Genomic DNA, 20,410 nt, shown 5'->3' with positions numbered 1-20,410 from the left:
GGCTCTTTTCTCTTCAGTGTCATTTATTATGAATTAAATATAAACCTAATAATTCAGGAAATATTTACCTATAGCAATTTACCACTGGTGTTTATGCATTAGAAACAATGAAGCTTTGTGGTTTCATTATGAAGGAAAGCACAGACTAAACATTATATTGTTGAAAGAAAAATCTGATTTGTCATATTTAGAAGGCATTTTACCCTGTATTTGATGCTAAGCTCAATTTATGATAGCGCTGGTCTTAAAAATGCTTTGTTAAGGACTAGGTTTTGGTAATGTGCTTTTCATTTATTACTCTAGGGCTATAATTCTGAAATGTGATCCTAAAAGACTTGATTTGTTCAGGGCTCAAACCATCCTATGTCTGTCTTCTGCTGCAGAACAAAGCAGAAGTTTCCTGCCCTGTTCTTCCAGTTCCAGTATGGTTATGTTTGCACTCATTCCTGGTTAAATACTGGGGTCTCTTCTCCTCCTTTTGACCATTCTTACCTTCTAATACAGATTTTATTGACATTATATTGTCTTTCGACTCTTCTGGTTCTTTTTTCTCCTATTCTAATGATCGCTTTGAGCAGATGCCCTTTTCCTACAATCTCTTAAGGAAAGTCCTGTTGGCTGTCCCTAAGTGTTTCTCAGAAATGTCTTTGCCTACATCCAAAATGATCTACAAATATGCTGATTTGATATCTTAAAAGCATCAAGGCTGAACTTGGTATATGCTCTCCATAGAGAGAGCATGTGCTCTTCATAGACTACCTGCTTAGGTATGAAGCGAGTACCACCTCCCCGCATGGAAAGATCCTATTTTAAGCAAAATTTTGTTTTCCTCTTTATTTCTCCTTAAAGAGTTAGCAACTTATTTTCCTCAACATATAGTATTGACATTTATCGATAGAAAAGAAACAATGAAAATAAGAGGAGGTGAATTAATGCTTTTCAAAGGATTAACAGGATAAACAGAATTAAACAGAAATAAGTAGAATGGGAGAAAGATAGATAATAGATAGATAATAGATAGAGTGTAATGGGAGAGTAAAACAGTCTAAAACTCATAGTGGTAACAGAAGAAGCCTCCTCTCTCATTTTGTGTTTAAAGCCCTTCCTTACATTTCTGTGCTTGGTAGATGTCTTATACATTAGTAAATCTACAGGAAAGAAACAGAACTACTGTGACCGCAGAACCACAGAACGGTTGAGGATGGAAGGGACCTCTACAAATCATCTGGTCCAACCCCCCTGCTCAAGAAGGGACACTTAGAGCCTGTGGCACAGGGTGGCATCCAAGCAGGTTTTAAAAAGATCTCCAGAGAAGGAGACTCCACAGCCTCTCTGGTCTGCCTGTTCCAGCGCTCTGTCACCCTCACAGGAAAGAAGTTCTTCCTCATATGGAGATGGAATTTCCTGTGTTTCAATTTGTACCCATTACCCCTTATCCTATCACTGGCCACCACTGATAAGAGTTTGGCACCATCCTATTGACATTCTCCCCTGAGGTAATTGTACGTATTGATCAGATCCCTCTCCATTTTCCCTTCTCCAGACTAAACAGGCCCAGCTCACTTGGTCTTTCCTCATACATTAGACACTCCAGTCTCTTATTCATCTTTGTCACTCTACACTGGCCCCTTCTATAAGTTCCACATCCCTCTTGTCCTGGGGAGCCCGGAACTGAGGGTCCAGGTGCAGCCTCACCAGAGCTGAGCAAAGGGACAGGATCCCCTCCCTCAACCTACTGGCAACGCTCCTCCTGATTCAGGGCAGGATCCTGTTGGCTGCCTTGGCCAGGAGGGCACATTGGTGTCTCATGGTTAACCTGTTGTCAAGCAAGACTTTCAAATCCCTCTCTGTGGGGGAAGAAGGCCCCCTGCCTTCTAGCAGGTCAACCCCTGAGGTCTGGGGTTATTCCCCACCAGGGGCAGCACCCTGCACTTGTCCTTGTTGAACCTCATGAGGTTCCTCTCTGCCCAACTCCCCAAACCTGTTCAGGTCCCTCTGAATGGCAGCACAGCCCTCAGGAGTGTCGGCCATCCGCCCCATTTGGTGTCATCTGCAAACTTGCTGAGGGTGCCCTCTGTGCCCTCATCCAAGTCATTGATGAACAAGTTGAACAGCCCAGGGCCCGGTACTGATCCCTGGGGAACACCACTGACCACAGGCCTCCAATATTTCAGTTCTTCTAAATACTGGTAGATTTCAAAAGTAAATATTAGGATCATAGAAAAATGTTGATATTATAAAAATTCATGTATTGTACTGATAAGTCAGCATCACTTGACAGCTGAATATAAAGACAAATCTGAAGTCCTTTGAGCCTCTGTTAGCAAGAAGTCTTTGCAGGTATATTTTATACTAAAAATTATTTCTTGAAATATTTTTAATATTTCAGTATTTTGATATTTTAATTTTCACAATTATAATAAATCATGTTAAATTGCAAAGTAGACCTAAAGTGTGGTCTTTGCTGCCTAAAAGTTCTGCTTCTGGTTTTGGGCATAAAACTGTAGCTCTAGGAGAAAAAAAAAGATGTAGAAGAAAGTATAGAACTGAAAGCTCAGTAAGATAAAAGAAGTCTGTCTAGACGATAAATCTTTTGCTTTTTTGTCATTATTTATTATTTTAAAATATGTTAAGGTCTTTGTATATGTGTTGTCTAGGTGAGGGAAGCTTTCTGGTCAGTACAAGCTAATGAAAGTAGAAGTACTGCTACCTCTTTTTCTGAGAAGTACTTCCTAACTTTTCAGTGCTCCATTTGTAATGGAAGTGTACTTTCAACTTGATGAACTCCTTATTTTAGTATTTTGTAATGATGGGGCTTTGCAGTATAGAACTGCAAAGAAATTTCAGCACAGAAACCTTATTCTACAGAAAAGTCCTCAATAATCACACACAAATGTAGATTTTCTAAACTTTGTGGGTGAGAAAGCTCTTTCTATCAGTCTTATGTGTAGAGCGACTCTGCAGCTCTGCAACATTCTCAAATGATTTCAATTTATACTCTTCATTTTGGAATGACTGTAGCAAAAGTTATCGTATGCTCTACATTTCTCTCTTAATTTTGATTACTAATTTAAAAATGGTAAAAGTCTATAGGGAAACTTACTTGTTGAATTAATGGGTCTCTTTCTTGGTTTCCATATCTGAAAAGTTGCACAAATTCATGGCTGAGCCAGCAGCTAAACCCAAGTTTCCTGAATGCTCTAACAATTCTGTCATATCATTAATATTGAGTGTGGTGCATAATGGATCTTTTCACTGCAAATGAAGTTGTTTGCAAGAAGCCACAGGTGCTTTCATGGGACAGCAGGGTTTCAGACATGATAGGTAAATGCTGAGAAAGTCGTATTATCAATTCTTGATGGGAATCCATCAGTCCCAGCAATAGAGGATAGATCTTGTCAGCATGATTATCTTAGAAGTTTTTGTAATTTCTAAGGCAGAGATTAGAAGTCAAGGCTACAAAGCACATGCATTCTTCTAATGCACATCTCTTAAAGAAAATATCAAAAGACACTAGCAAGGGAGATGTGTAATGGATTATAATACTCAATTCTTGCAGATGTGCGTGGGGATATAATGTCAGTAGACTGATAAATTGCTCAGCTCTTCAGTTTGCCCAGAGAAGTGCTTGGATAATGGTCACCCAAATTATATCAGAATATATAGCTAGCTGAGGTAGAATCAAGTAGTTTTTCATTTGTATGCTGTTCTGCCAACCTATAAAAGCCTCTTCTCGGCCCAAAAAACATTAATTAAAACCTTCTGTAGGCTGTAAGATCTATTGGTTAGGTCCTGGTGCTGAGGGCGAGAGGTTGCTCTTTAAGACAAACCTCTCATAGAGAAAGGTGTTTAGAAGGAGAGGAAAATGGTTTTACGTCGTGCTGTGGAGTTTAACAGATTGCTTTCCAACTAGCTGAAACAAGCAGAGCAATTTTTGTCATGTAGCATGTAGTGAAGACGGATATATACTACATTGTCTGGCAAGAATACAAGCAAATAATTTTATCAGCAAGCCAGAAACATGATTTTAATCTTTAAAGCAAGGAAAGTAAATGGGAAAATAATTTTAATTTTTATTGAAGTTTACCTAAAAAAAAAAAGCTCATTAAAGGTTCTCCATTTTCTATATGCTATCTGGCCTCTGTTTTTAGGTGTAAATTAAAGACTCAAGAGCTGTTTTACTGAAATTATGATATAAGAGAAAAATGCTTGATTTTGGGTGCTGCCTTTCAATTCTGTTCCCAGATTTCGAATCAATCTGACATGTCTTTTTCCTGCCAAATCTTTCCCTGATTCTGCAATTAGTAAAATAACTTCTAGTGCTAATGCATAATGGATTCCTGCTTTTCTCACTTTTCAGATCAAGTTTGAATTTTAATACGGAAATCAGGGAGTGACTTGATAATGTGTAGTGACATCTGACTTAACTACTTCATCGCTTTCTATATATACTTTTACTGAAAAATGTCAGGCATTAAAATAACACAAATCAATGCTAATAAGCTCCACTAAAAAAAAAAAACTTAATATACCCTCTCAGATAATACATAATGCTGTAAAGTCTAACGTAGCAGAAAGATACGCTGCAAAGTCTCTATGCTGTGGTACCTCTACTTATTCAAACTCCCTGAGTGAAATGAATGCTAGTACTGGAAATGTTAAATATCTTTCATATTGGCATATTTTACAATTCCTTCTTTGCAGTATACATGAGAAAGCACTATGAACTTTATTCAACCTAGTGGCGGGGGGAAAAATCTTATGAAATTTTACAGTGATACATTTGGAGGTAGTAGAGTAGTCTGCCAGCACATTCATCTTCACAGGGTTATGTATCCCTGATGGAAAAAGGATGATAGGGTGCCATCCTTTTAAATCTCCTGGAACTGTGTGAAGGACAGGAAGGATGGTGAACCTTTAAATCCTCAAGTTTCTGTAGATCTCTAACACCTAAATGCTGTGACAAAGGACTAATTTTAAATGGGTCTATCCCTGAGTATTGTCAGGTTGTATCTTCAGATATGTGATTGATGTTGTAGCCAGATATTCTAGCTAAGAAATCAAATGTACTGTCTGAAACCAACTGTGAGACATGATTTGTGTCCCTGATAAGGGAAGGTTATGTTGCTGGGCAGTATATAAGCAAAGCCTCTTCTTCTAAAGATTTACTGGAAAATCCATCAGAATTCCAAATAAAGTTGTTGGAAAAGGGCAATGCATACAGAGGTGCATGGCAATATGGATGTACACTTAGAATTTAGAAAGATTTTTACATCTTTTTACAGTGCACGGTGGTGATATGATGCCTTTCTTCACTTGACTGAGCAGGAGTGTCTGTGGAAAATAAAAGGAAATATGTTGATTTCATCCTTTTAGAAAGCCAGTGGAAATGAGAATCAAAGAAACCTTCTGAGACAGATGTCTTTGGATCCCACCAGCCTTATTAAATCAAATGTTCGTGAAGTTGTTAGTCTTAGCTTTCATATTGTATTATAGAGATAGGATTTAACTGCATGTTCCTGTCTGTCAACTCATGAAAAAGAATAAATGAACATTTTTTTGTTCCTTATATAGGATGTTGTATCAAGACATGTTTTACCTTATCTGATTTTGGACATCTAAAGGTTGGCTCTCTAAGCACAAGCCTGACATCATCATGCCCACTCTGGTCACTGGCAGGAATGAGGCATCTTGTGCTGCCTGTTTTGTAAACAAGGATATGTGAGAAGTGAGGAATCACCTTCCCAGAGCTCTGTGGTGCCAACACACCTGTGGAGTGGTTGCCTCTTAGGCGGTAGGTACTGATGGTTTGCTAGGGCAGATGCAGCCCCCATCAGCTCCCAAGTAGTCACTTAGCTGGGGTTAACAGGAATGGATCAAGTCAACTGCTTTGAAGCAAAGCAGGATTTGATTTTTCAGGGAGCAACAGAATGCAACAGTCTTGGTCTAGGGGGTAAAAAAACAGGAGAAAATTAGTCAACTGCTCCAATCATGACCATTTTTCCACTAATATTGGTGAATTTTATCACCATGCTTAAACAGAGCTGTGGAGAGCAGGAGGTATTGACCTAACCAAACACATACAAGCACACAGAAAAGTGCCTATGGAAGAGGCCATTAAAATATGTAGATTAAACCTTGTATTGTTTGGAAGTGTTGTCAAACTGCTTGGTTTTGGTAAAACCAAAATATATTCTTTTTGTACATGATGCTTTAACTATATCTTTTATATATACATATATATATAAACATATATATGTATGAGTGTGTATGTAAAGGCTAGTCATTCAGCAGTTCACCAGGCATATATGGTCAGAATACTCTCTAATCAGGACATTATTTTTAGAGTTTAATATCTATTTAGAACTTTTGAACTTATTTAAGTTTTTAACTTATTTCTGACTGTTTCTTTTTAACCCTGAATTTGTTGTTGACTTTTTTTGCAGTACTTCAGGTAAAAGTATGACCCAGTTCTGTTTGGCTTTTTATATGTTTATATATTCTACTTTATTCACAGTGTTTTGTTTTGAGAGAAGAAATAGGAAAAACAGTATTTGCATTCAGGAATAAGAATGTACTATCCAAGTACAGCAATGTCCCCTCACCTGTTCCTGTGTGACTAATCATTTATGTCACACAGAAGAAATTTGGAAGCAAGACTCAACCTGATTCCTGAATCATAGGCATAAAGGGTTCAATCATAAGCTGAAAAGCTCTGAGGTAGAATAAGATGCTTAAAATATGCTCGAAGAATGACAGTTTTTTAATGAATTATGGATGTGGTATTGACTTTTTTTCATCTTAAATAACTTGTTAGGTTTTTTTTCTTTTCCTGCGTTTCAGAAAGTTGCCTAATTTGTATTTTTTGAAAAAAATATATTATTGGCTAAGCCTCCCAGGATAAAAATATAGACAAAGCAGGGAAAAATTGTCAAATAACCTTCCTCCAGGTGGGAGGGATTAGGAGACTTGATGTAGGGAAGGCTTAGGATTAAAACTATATGAGAGCAGGTTGAAAGGTGTGACATTACATCAAGGTTGTACCCAGACATTATAAATGATAAAGGAAGGCAGGACAATGATAATTTTAGGCAGGTAATCTGAGAGCAGAAAGCCCACATTTCTTAGCAGGTTCGTTGTGCACGGATGGGTCAGGTAGACCACTACTATAGCCCAACCTATCCATGTAGATCTGTGGTAGTCTGCTACCCGTGAGACCACAGTGATTGGGAGCTAGAGCAGAGAGAAACCTGTTGCAACTGCATAGATGCAGAAAATGTTCTGTTTTTCAGCATTTTTCTGAGCTGCTAATGGAATACATATGGCCTCCTCTTTTGCATGTTGTTGCTCTTCTCAAACAAGACATATTGGCACCATTGCATACGTCATGCAGAACCAGGGGCCTCCAGAAAGTGGTGCCTTTTGGAAGACTTCAAATATTTTTGAACTTCCTAGGAACTGATTGTTATTGGCTGCCTCCTTGTATTGTTAACACTTTATTCAGCAGTGCTGTATGCGAGGTCCCGGCATCTCTCTCGCACTGTAACACAAAACATGAAGTGACACCCCAGTCTTTGCCCCACTCTTTCCACTCCCATTGCCCTAGTTATCTTGCCAGACTGTCTATGAATGTGTTTTGGAGACAGATTGCTGATGTATGTTGTCTCAGCTGGCTTATCCTCATTTTCTTCAAATCTTCTTGTCTGAGGATGGCTATATGCGTTCTGAATATTGTCAAATATGAGCATTTGAGAAGCTGACAAAAGACACTATGTCTGCGTGAGGCCTATTTATTTAATAGGGCATTTTTGGTCACTATGTTACACACATGCAAATAATTATAAATCAAGAAATTGCCTAAGCCTCTTGGACAGAGAAGCCATTTCCAATTCTGATTCCCGAAGCAAATTTGGTCTTTATTAATCAACCTGTCTGCCACTGTAATAAACTCCTGTGCTCTCAGTGTGTGGCCTCATAAAATGTTTTGTAAAAATATGCTCCTCCCTAAGAGATTTAGACCAGCTGTTAAGCAAGCCATCTGAACCGTTCTGCTCAGTTGCAGTCTAATTAGAGTTATACACATTACTGATTTTTTGCTTCTCAAACCTAGTTGATATAACGCTGTAGTTCACATTAAAAAAGTGAAAAAGAATCCACTTTGTCCAGATCCATTTTGTTATGTGTGTGGGTGAAATGGTAGATTGAAAAATAGTAATAATAATCATGTATATCACAAAACACCAGTGGAAAATTGTTTGATGACAATTTATAAAAACATATAAGTATATATAATAAAAATTATTGTAGTTTGGATTACTTAATGCTGCAGTCTATACTCACTGATGAGCAATGGATAACTTGCTAGCTCTTGCATAGCTTCTCCTCTCGTAGGATAAATTTCATCACAGTTAAGTGCCAGAATGAATATTTATTTATAAATGAATTCAGGCCATTTCTGTTTGTCAATTTTTTATTGTCCCAACCTGTGCAGCACTTTGAAAGTACCTTCATATGTACTCAGAAGTCTGATTCATTCATCTATCTATCTATCTATCTATCTATCTATCTATCTATCTATCTATCCAGCTTCTTGAAGTATCCTGAAATATTTTAGGCTGTCTGTTGTTTAAACAAATGTGGTTAAATGGGTCATAGGCATGGGACTTTTGCTTTTGTAATTTAAAAGCAGCCTATAATTTGACATTTCTTCTAATGTGAAGAATTATTTCAGTGCTGTTGATAAAATATGTTTTAAATGTCTAAAAACATCTAGGCACCCTTTGGCATTTTACCACTGTTTTTCAGCACTGCTGGGCCAAGGAAATAGGCTTCCTATTCCACGTGACTGTGCGATCTTTTATAAAATATTGTGCAGTGCCTAAAGCTCTGAGTGATGCTAAAGCAGAAGAGCAGAAGCTCTACCCGAGGAAACTACAGTCTGAGTAGACTGAGTGATAAATTCTGCTGTAAATCAGTGCAGAAGGGGAATTTAATGTTCAGGAATTTTAGAGGACTTTTACTGTGCATTTACATGTGGGAAATATTCTAAAAAATATTAATGCTTTTTCATTCTATGTACTACTTTGTCTGCTTCATTATTACAGGGAAAATCTCAGTGCCTAAGGTCAACCAATTATAACATTTACTGTAACAAAAGATCCGTTAAGATTTAACGTGAGGGAATGTGAGTAAAATACCTATTAAAAATGATATTCCATAACATTTTAAGACTCCATAGTTGCTCCGATTACAGTTTATCTGTACACATAAACCAAACAGACCAAATATTTAAATGCTACTGTAAATCAGATTGTAATATATCAGCTCTAACAGTCTCCCTTACACTATGCATGGGAAAGTATTGTGAGAGATTATCTTGCCTTCTGAAAGCCAGAACTTTGCTTGTAATTCATTTTGTTATCTGGGACTTTCAAGTGATAACAACCTTCTTGCAATTTTGGACCCACTTCTACATAGGCCGATCACTTATTTGGGATGTGCATTGTGCATGTGATAAAAGATTGGTTTCCTCTTTCATATGCTTGTCCTGATAGGAATGCCATAGGTAAGAACGGCCACATTTTGCTTCTGAGTTTTTCCTTGGACTATACTGTGACAACACATTTGTATTGCATTTATGCCGTGCATACGCACTGTGCTGTCATGTTACATCTTGAGCTTTAACGGTGATTTATTCTTTATTATAGATGAGCTAATCAAAAGATATGTTGCTTCAGTCCTCTTCAGACTGAGACCACCTGAGACTAGAAGATTATTCTGTCTGCTTATCTCATCTCTAAATCAGAACATATTACCCAGAGATTTGAGTAATGCAACTGCTAAGCAGTCTAGTGTCTCTCCTTGGTGTCTCTCTGTAGACCATCACTATGGGCAGAGGCAGTAGGACTTCTCATTGACTATCAATGACTTTATTACTCAAACCATTGTGTAGTTTTTTGGGGAGCTTTTTTTGCCTTTTTTTTTTTAAAGGTTTTTTGCACTCCTACTTATTACCACTCTCCTTTACTACCTGTTCTGTGTACATGGGCTGCAATAACACCATAACACAAATCAGCTGATATCAGTAATCCCAAGACCGGAGATCTCTGAAACCAGCAGTATCTGAAGACCAAGGATAGTAGGTTAATGCACTCCTTAAACCTTGGAAACTTTTGTTACTTTTAACCTCACCAAGCCCTGGCCCCCTTTTATTAGTGAGGAAGAAATTAGAGAAAACAAGTAAGTTCCATCAACAAGGCCAAGTATTTGACCAAGAAGACACAGGCCGCCAGCGTGGAGGCCATGAAGATGCTGAACAAGATATTATTGCAGCTTTGTGTGAGTGCTTGGAGTGGGCATTTTTGGGGCAAGGAGAGTGGCTGAGCAGGGGAAATTGGGCATCGGTTGTGGAGTCTCCTTCTCTGGAGATCTTCCAAACCCGCTTGGACGCAGTCCTGTGCCACGTTCTCTAGGTGACCCTGCGTGTGCAGGGGGCTTGGACTAGATGACCTCTAGAGGTCCCTTCCAACCTTAAGCATTCTATGATTCTATGATTCTAAGTTGAGTAAGATCTGAGATCTCCCCCATCTCTGGCATTGTGATTTTGCCATATTACTCATTATTTAACTCTCTGAATTTGAAGGAAGAGTCACTTTTGAGCTTTGGTCCCGTTTGCTACCTAGCTGGTGAACCAGAAGCCATGCAGAGATAACAAATACGTGTGATCTTTGGAACTACTTGTTCTGATGCCTCACTCTGAAGAGGGCAAAATGAATCATGAAAACTGAGATGTATTAAACTTCTTATGTGTCTAGCTGTGGTGAGCGTCACTTGTTTATCTTCGTTCTGCTTCTGCAAAGTCTAGGCATAAAATATGTTTCTCACCAGTATTCAGGGAGATGGCAAAGCAGCCTATTGTTTGCTCTGGTGGTACTTTCCTCTTCCTACTCATGATGCTTTCCTAAAAGTTCAGGTGAGTTCATCCTAGCACCTTCGCAAAGTTTGGATGACATGTGAGAAGACAGCTGATGTGCCTGGATTGGCAAAAAAATGATTTGCCAAGTGGTGTGGGAGAATCTTTGAGGCCATGAGATGTATGAATCAAAAGAAAGTATTTCCAGTGAGATGTGCAGAGCAGAATTTTTGAAAATACCTCTTGACTGGGATCCCAGTGGAAAGTTAAATGTAAATGTAATTTAGACAGCCAGTCCTGACAGCTCTAGAACCGCTGAAATGTTCTGATTTTTGATGAAAAAGAATGACAAATATTTTGACAATTTCAGGGAACTCTTTCTCATTTTTCTACTAGTTAGAGAACTCAGAAAGTTTTTGTTTTCTTGAAACATACATATTAAATTTTAAAACTTCAAAGTGTTTGAAAGGATGCTATTTTTTATTGTTGTCCTAAAAAAACTGTAACATTTCTTCTGTATGTTTTTCATCAGTTCTCGTCCTAGTCTAGTCAAAGTATATTCCACCAGCCATATGCTTCCTCAAATTTTCCTCTGGTTTCAAAGTGCCCAAAGGAATGGGAGTAAAAAAGACTGCCTCCAGCTACTGCATGTCTTAGAGTCACACATGAATAATATTGATTTAAAGAAATATGACAGAAAAAGTGTTCTCCTATCCTTTGTTAGAGTATGATTAATTAATTTAGATTATGCTTGAAGCAAGTAAAGGTATAGTTCATTTTTTTATATTTGTTATATATTTTTTTCTCCTGAAGGTTTTTTTCCTAAGTAAAATGGGAATGTGTTCTTTTCTTTGAGCTCATATCCCTTTTCAGTTCCTCTGTATTTCTGTGAAAGCTGGAATAATATTACCCTTTATTTCTAATGGTTTTCTGGTTTCACATTGCAATGAACCACTTGCATAATCACTTTTGGGATGGATGTGCCCACGTCTTCCAGGAGAACTGCATTAGGTTCTGTATAAACCGGCGCAAGGCTTGATGGTCTCTCTTTCTGTAACACCTTCTATCTCATTACTTTAAATAATTCATTAATACTTTTATCTTTAGCACGTCCCAGCATGGTAGAGCACTGTTATTTTCATTTGAAGAGTGAGCAGCTGGCAGGCAGAGAATAATCCAGCTCCTGTCAAGTGGTGGTGGACAAACCAAGTGAGGAATCCTGGCATCTTGGTGGCATGTTTGGGCTTGGGGACAGAGCGAGGATGAGGCAGTTGCAGAAGCATAGGGACCTATTCCTTGTCTCTATCCACAGGAAGCAAGAATTATAGCCAGGCCCTGAGGAATACTTTTACTGTTGTTTATCCACCATACTTAGTAGTTTTAGATTATTTTATCTTTGGATGAGTAGAAGCTCTGTCTCTTCTTTTTTTTTTTCTCTCTCTCTTTTTTTTTTTTCAGTTTCTCAAGAATGTACTACCTTCTCAGCCCGTGTTCAGCACCTAAGCACCATTGCTGCATTGCTTACAGTTTTATTATCTCTGATATTTGACTTGCCCACCTATATTGATCTGTAGGACTTCTCCGCTAGGCATTTGCAGCATAAATATACATATACCTAAGTCGCACCCTACAGAAACTGAAGCCAGAGGTGAAGAGCAGGATTGCAGTGAAGTGCAATGAGCAATGCCTATTGGATCCGCTTGTTCCTAGCACGGGTGTTACTTCTGAGGACTCGCTGCTTTAGCAGAGGCTCAGGAGCACGGAGCAGAGGCGTGGGCAGAAAGAGGAGCTCTTGGGCTCTGAAACGCTCAGAAATGGGCCCAAAAACATTTAGATGGTCCAGTTTGCAAGGATGCAGGGCCTTGAGGTTAGGTCATAGCTCTCCTTATCCCAGCCTTGTTGGTCTTGTTTTTCCTGGTCTTCTAGGTCTATTTAAAACAAAACTATTATTATTATTATTGGTTTTCATGTTTCATAATCCAATGAAACCTTGATTCTTGTGCTTAAGAGCTTTCTGGAGAGCCCAATACTATAAGGACAAGGACTAGGCAGACTGACCTCAAGCTGTGAAGCGCTGCTGGGCCAGAGAGAGGAGGCCGCGCTCTTCATTGACACGGACGTTACAACTTGCAGTGATTCTGCTTAAGCCGACTTTCTAATTTCGCTCCTGAGGCTGATAAAACAAAAGTGAGATTTAAGGAGGCCTTTGAAAGAGAAAGCAGCTTGTACTCAGCCAAGAACAAAATAACATTCGTGAAAGGATGATATGTGTTTGTGACTGCAACCATTTGTGCGTCTATGTGTGTGTGTGTGATTAGTAGAGAGATAAACAGCTCATTAAAGGCTACCCTGCTTGGTATTGTTCTGAAAGATGATATGGTAAGAATATATGGTCTTTGCGAATGGGTAAATCGATGCTGTTGTCTCCCTCATGCTCCCTTCTTGCTTCAGGGAGACAGAAAGTGGTGGCCAGGACAGCACTGAACTTGGTCAGCCCAGGGTATTGGTATGCTCAGGATAGTCTGTTATTTGGAACAAGGGGTTAGTGTAATCCAACAACGAGATTCCCGCCTGGCTTCGGGAGGGCCCAAGGTGAGAAATGGAAATTTGGGGCTCCCAGGTTGTCGGATTTCTGGAAGGCCATTGCCAGGCTGCTAATTGCACTTTCCTCCCCTCCCTCTAAAAGGGAGGGATAAATGTTCCACCATTGCACAGAGGTATGAAAGCACAGACAAAACCAAGGTCCTTCGGTACTAGAGGACGGGAGGCACGGGCACAGAGAGGCAATTTAAGCATTTCCACACCGGATTCGGTTTTGTTCAGGGTTATATTTGGCAAGTCCCTTGCACAGTGCACTAGTGACACACATAAACACTTCTGGCAATACGTGGTTTATTCCTTTTCTTCCCCTCCCTGAGGATAAATTTTGTTGTTTACGTTATTTCCTGCGGGAGTAGTTTCCATGCATATACATAACTTTACTATACACTCTGCTTTTTGATTGATATGAGAATGTGAGCAGCATAATGGTGCATCTGAGGGTTTTATGAACCATTTTGGTTTTGATTTCTTAACCTAGTAGGAAGTAACTTTAAAATTTTTTAACGGAAAAGTGTAGGTTGGAAATAATTCGTGCTGAACTAGGGACAAAGACAAGAACAAAGTGGTATTTTTTTCAAGGGTGTTGTTGTTGTTGTTTGTTTTAAGACCGCTAATAGTTGTAATATTAATCGCATGTCTCACTGGAGTTTCCTTTGCACCAGCAGAAACTGGGAGTGGAAAATCAATTTCTAAAATCAAAATTAAGTACCATAATTAAGTCTGTCTCTTTTCTAAAGCACAGCAAATAAAGGAGAAAAAGGACTGGCTAAGTTGAAAACTTTGTCTCCCAAGCCATTGCATTGCATTGGACTAGATCCTTGTGTGCAGGGATGTGCCGTTTCTCACGTATTTAAACCTTACTCGTTTGTCTCCCACTGCAGGCACTTCCACAGGGAAAGCTGCATCTCGTGTAGTTATGCAGAGCATCTCGTCCTCTCTTCTCTTGACCCTGTGCACCATGTGTAGCAGGCTACGTGCTTCTAGCATGGCAAATAACAGAGGGGTAGAAAAATAGACATGACTGTTGTGTGGCAGAGGGCAGCTACACAATATTTTGGGTGCTCACACTCAAAGGAGAGTCACGGTTTAGTTTTGCCAGCTCTCCGCGGTGCTGTGCCCTCATGTGTCAACCTTGTGCTGCCCTCAGTTCTGCTGCGCATCAGAAAAGGCAGCAGAGATGGCTGCGTGTGGTGTCTGCTTAGGGTTTTAGGAGAAAAGCTGGACCTGGAGCAAACTCATGGCATCACAGCTGAGTTTCTGAAAGGATAATTTCTAAAGGGAAAAGCTTTGGCACAAGAGTTACTAAGTTAGATAACCTAGAAAAAAAAATTGGAAGAGGAGAGCATGGACCTCTGCCATCCTTAATATACATGATTTCATTTTTGCTCCCCTTTTTTCAGCTTTTATCCCATCTTCCTTCCTTTTCTGTTTTTCTTCTCTTCTCTGCAATATTTCTTTGTCAAGATACATGACTGTTCTCAGAATTATTGGGCTTTCTTCCTGCCAATGACTTACATGTTCCAAAGAAGCACTTAGCTTTTAAGTAACCCAGTTTTCCCTGTCTTTAAAATTCAGATCTCAGTGGCAGAATTTTTAATTTTTGATTATGAAAAACTGATTCTGTTATGAAACACTGTAATTGGCAGAAAATACTGCAAGTAGAACCTAATCCTTCATCAGTGTTGCAACTGCTACAGAAAGGTTTTTGCCCTCACCAGGAGAGAATTCAGAAGGGCTTTTGATGATGCCAATGGGGGAGACTCTTCTTTGTAAGAGGATATGTGGATTCCCTTTTACGGTACGGGCTGGTACCAAAATGGTAGGAAGGGCCGTCCTCTCTTTATTAAAATGAATAATGGACTTATAATAAGATCTTGGGACTCCCCTCTGCTTTTGCTTTTGTGTGGTCTGCAAACCTAGAACTGGTGTCTTCCAGGCAGAATGGCCAAAATTAAGGCTTCTGCCTTTCCTCGTATTCTGCTCTTTAAATACTATGGCCTGTCATCATATAAGTCTGTAAGATGACTAGATGTGTTGGGGATGGGGAATGATTGCTTACACAGTCAGCCAAATCAATACCCATTGTGGCCTACCACTAAAAAAGAGCTATCAGCTTCGTTGCACACCACCTCCGTTCTGTATCCACAGCAATGCTAGTGGCAACACGTAAACCTTGGAGCAAAGCCATTGCTTTAAGTCTTTAGCCTTTTGCATCTAATGTTTTGTCTGCTCTCCCTGCAAGACTCAGAAGTCTAATCTTTTAGTTTGTCTTTCTATGAGCAAAGATAGTGTTTGCATTTTTAAATGGCCTTGCCCATAACCCGATACCTGCGTGTTTTATGACTGCTGTGTGTGTATGTTCAGACAGAGGTGGGAGAGAAACACAGTTTGCAGCCGACATCCATCTTCACCGCAGGTGTGTGCGTGGGGGAGGCTGGCACCCCGCACGGGCTGTGTAAGGAGTTATCCCTTAACGAGCCAAGATTAATGCTCTGTCTAGAGCTATGCTGGGCTGCTTTGCATGCGCTGCCTAGGTAAAACAGCGATGCTAAAAATGAAAGAGGAGGGTGGCAGTCAAAGTACCGGTGCTGCTCAGTGCACGCAAACCATTGGCAAAGTGTTTGAAACAACCATCTCATCCAGTGCTGGGCATCAATTGCCACTGGCTTCAATATTATGGAGCCATATCGTAAGAATGATAGAATTTTGCACTCTACTTGGTGTCTTATGCTCATGCACCTCTTTGTGGTAAGACTATTTCTCCTTCCACAGAGGTAAGAACAGAATTTAATATATAGTGCTGCTTAGTTGATTGGTTTATAGAAAACGCCTCTTTCACAACATGAAGACCCGTGTAAAATTTGCTCTTAACTGGCTCTTTCCTGTCTGTGCTAATATTGCTGTTCAGTTGCATGCATCTTGCTGTCCTTGTAATGCACTTCAGTGAGCAAGCTGGAGTACTTATTACTCCTGTGAGCAGACCACAGCTGGGAGCCCCAATTCTTCTTCTTCTAAAACAGCTCAGCTGGTAACATTTCTGTAAAACATAGACTCATTATGGCTTCAGTAAAATAGAGGTGGTAATAAAATCCATGAGTATCAGTATGGACCTATTAAACTTGTTATTGACAATATATGGCAGATGACTGCATGATGGAGCAGTAATAATATGGCTTGTAGCCTGGCCATTTCTATCCTGCAGGTTTTAGATAGAGCCACAAAGGCATGCAAACAGTTAAAATGCATTTCTGGTTAGAATAAAACCCAGGTATTTGGCAAGGTTTATGCTTACCAATCTAACATTTTCAGTGGGTGGAGAAAATTACCACCCTATGGCTTTGTCATTACTTCTTAAATTAACAATATATTTGCTTTTGCTTTCTTCTTTTTTCTTTTTTTTTTCCTCCTCTTTAAGTGGGATGAATTGTGGCTTTTTATTGCTTCCTGCTTTTCTGAATAAATAGTTCAGTAAAGCTGCTAATGTTGATGATAGAAGTCATAAAAGGAGGTTTTATTGTTTAATGAGTGCTCCCTTCGATTTTCCCGGCTGTTGAACGTACATAACATTGTATATAAATAGTTGCTTGAGAGAATGTCCCTTTTTGTGGTGGTAGTGCCATGATTTCAGAATATACTTATTCTGCTCATAAAAGCCTGGCAGTGGAGCGGGAAAAGTGTTCTACTGTTTATGCATTAAGAGAGAGAATTATTCTCTATTCTTTTTGCATTAACTTTTGCATAGAGTTGGTTAAGCTGTGCAATTGTGCTACTTCTCTTTTCCTGTGTTCTTGTCCTGTCCATGTTGCCTTGCAGTAAAAGCACAACATCCCTTGTTTCCCTCTTAAGAGTTTCAGAGAATCCTTCCTTCTCTTTTTATCTTCCCTCCCATATAGGGTACAGTCCCTGAGTGGGATCCCTTAACTCCCAAGATTAATGGTTTTGCCCCTTAATGCATCTAGTCTCTTACCCTCGATTTAGAATCCAGAGAGCTGGAGTATGGACAGATAGCTATTCTACAGCAATCATATTCCAGAAAAGACAACTTTTTGCTCCGTCTTAAGGGTTTGCAACCTTATGACTGCCAAGATTAGCTAAATGTCTAAACTGGAAGCAATTGGGAACTATTTTCTTCCCCCAAAATGTGACCACTTGCTAAAATATGTGGCCAGATAATGTGTCAAATAATATGTCAAATAAAAATCAAAGTCATAATTTCCTGGACAAAAAGGTCACTATCTAAAGTTGCCACTTAATTAACCAACTTTCCATTTTAAAATGTCTTGAAAAGACTCTTTGAACACTTTCTAATCTTAACAGAAGCAAGCAGTATATGCCTCCAGGCTCAAATCCTGGGCAATGCCATGCAGTTCTGGTAGCTTGGATTCTCTGTGCAAGTTCTATGTGCAAGAGAAGCATGTTCCCTTCTGAATTCACGACTCTTAGAGAAAATCATTTCAGCCATTCTCTGAAAATCTTTGGGAATTAAAAATAGCTTCTTTGGCTCCAGAAGCCTTATACTAGTTTGCTATGGCTGTGTTTCCTTTGCTGTGCCTGCATTCCTCTTTATTTGCTCTTTACTTCAGAAAAGCAGAGCAGAAATTGCTCCTCTCTGTGCACTGCACAACTGTAGCCGGAGCAGCTCTGCTTCTCCTACTGGATGGGATTTCTGCAGTCCTCGCAGGAGGGCAAGGGACAGGATTTGTCCTTTCATACTGACTCCTGGCCAAAGCAAAACCCAGCGCTAAACCCTGTAAGTTTACAGCTTCCTCTGGCTGGGAGGAACATCTGGTTAGTCCTGTGTCAGGAGTCCAAACGAGTATGTGTCTTCTTGCTGCTCAGCATTCAGGATAGCCGGGGAGAGAGCAAGGGTTAAAGCTGAGCTATGTGGCCGAAGGAGAGCAGGAGATTGCTGTTTCACTGCAAAAATAGCCATTTGTAAGCACTTCTCAACTCCCGATGTGAAATAACTTGCAATTAAAGGAAGAAGAACAAGCGAGCTTAAGTAAAGCATATCTTGAAGACTGATTTTTAGGGAAAAAAAAGACAAAAAAACAGTTTTCTGTTTCACGGAACCAGCATAAAAGGAAAGAAATCCTTGAATGAGTCTGAAATCCTCTAGAAAAGCCCATATGACATCAGCGAGCGATCCGAGGAGCTATGATGCCTTTTGGCTGTGAACTGAAACTAGGCAGCAAAAATAAGAAGTCCCTGACTTGAGCAAAGTGAAATCCGTTCCCCATCCACATTTTCACTGCCCTGGCTCGTGTGAGACACCTGTTCCTCCACCTGAACAGTTAACAGCCCTTTCTATTTTTGGCACCTTGGTACCCTTTGCTTTTCCTGCAGTGCTGTGCATCTCCCGATCGAGCTGCTGCTGCTGCTGCTCTCTCTGCTGCGTGCCGGCAAGCGGAGGCAAACCAAGGAGTTAAATTTCAGCACATGCGAAGAGGAGGTGAGCTGTCTGCTACAGTAGTTTACTGCAGCCTCCTTTCACGCTGACACATATGTAGTTTGTGGTGACAGTGCTAAAGAACTGCAGACAGGCACTTAGCAGACTGGATGTGAGCTGGATGCAAAGATGCCTCACCCTGGACTTCCTGCTGGCAGTATGTAAATACACCTGCAGCCTGGCCACATTGGGTTTGTTGGTATTTTTTTTTTCCAAAAGGCAGCATGAGAGGACCTGACGAAGCAACAGCGTAGTTGAGAGAGATCTGAACCGGCATTAGATTTGTATCTCCCTGCTGGTGGAAGTAGCTTTTTTTTTTTTTTTTCCTCCTTGCTGCATATTCAGCCTGAAATTTTCCCTCTCTACAATGTTTGCCTCTATTTGGTATGCCAAGAAGCTGGGACGCAGGTTTGTGCATAACGCCAGGAAAGCAAAAGCAGAGAAGGTATGTTCCTAGTGGGGCTAGAAAGCCTTATGTCTCATGTAAGCTGCCTGCTGTGCTGTATCTGCTTAGATTATTTATTTATTTATTTATTTATCCTGAAAAATGACCTATTGCTATTGCTCTTCAGGATTTCATGCAAGAACCCTTAACTTGTTTGCTTGTTAGTTATAAAATGCTCAGGAGATGATCCATTCAAAAGTCTGGACGGTCTTTATTTATTTATTGCAAAATAAACAGCTGTGCATCTGGCGTCTTTTGCACCAGCAGCACTCCAGTGAACTTGTTGCTGTGCTGCATTATTTTTATTAGCACAACATTAGGGGCTTGAACAACCATTGACTCTGCTGTTTGTATGTATATTTTCTAGTGTGGGAGCAATGGGAACAAAATAACCTGCTAAGCATTTATAATGGTCGGGATTTTTGTTTCATGATACTTGTTGAAACTGTGTTGCAGCAGAGAGCCCTTTTATTTAGAAATAAATAGATATGTAAAACATGGCCAGTGCTGTCTTCCAATGTTTTTTTTCTTATAATATTAAAATATGTTTAACCAGCTGTTTTCTACAAGTCCCTGTAAAACTCTTCTGTTTCCTGTGAGCAAAACTTGAATTGTTTTAGAATTTACAGTTATGATGTTTGTGAGATATTGAGGCAGTTGCTTTTTTTGTTAATTATAGGAAGCCTTTAGTTATATCTGCAGTTTTTTTTTTTTTTTGTCTTAAATTAACAGACAAACCATTTTCAAAATTTTACTAATTCTTCTTTTATAAAACTCAGCATTAGGTTGGGGGAAAAAGAAGCCCTTAAATGTAATGTTATAAAGTTACCTCATTAGTCTGATAATGATGGCTCCCTCTTTTCTCTTCTGTCTTTGATGTAGTCAAAGAATTTATAAATGGGTTGCTTTATTATTTCTTTGATATATCTTAAGCTATGTAATGCTGCCACCAATCCAGCACGTAATTATTCACTGCCTGAATTCATCTGTAGCTGGAGAGGCT

The 20,410-nt window shown here is 39.5% G+C and overlaps 1 protein-coding gene across 14 annotated transcripts in view; it reads left to right on the top strand.

The window, feature by feature from the left end:
* DLG2 (discs large MAGUK scaffold protein 2) overlaps window positions 1-20,410 on the top strand; it is a 946,755-nt gene that overhangs the window by 462,391 nt on the left and 463,954 nt on the right. The window contains exon 1 of one of the 14 annotated variants that reach the window (XM_088534968.1): window positions 19,278-19,407. The exons of the other annotated variants lie outside the window; for them this stretch is intronic. Coding sequence (XP_088391094.1) covers window positions 19,330-19,407 — 78 coding nt within the window. The 5' untranslated portion in view covers window positions 19,278-19,329. Of the gene's footprint in view, window positions 1-19,277; window positions 19,408-20,410 lie in introns of those variants that run through there. 14 annotated transcript variants of the gene reach the window in all.

The sequence above is a fragment of the Tinamus guttatus genome, unplaced genomic scaffold (genome assembly GCF_059628265.1).
Source record: "Tinamus guttatus ecotype Peru unplaced genomic scaffold, ASM5962826v1 Tinamus_guttatus_pri_ptg000602l, whole genome shotgun sequence".
Lineage (NCBI taxonomy): Eukaryota > Metazoa > Chordata > Aves > Tinamiformes > Tinamidae > Tinamus > Tinamus guttatus.
Note: the sequence above shows the minus strand (reverse complement) of the source record. Positions and strands in the feature narration are given on the sequence as shown.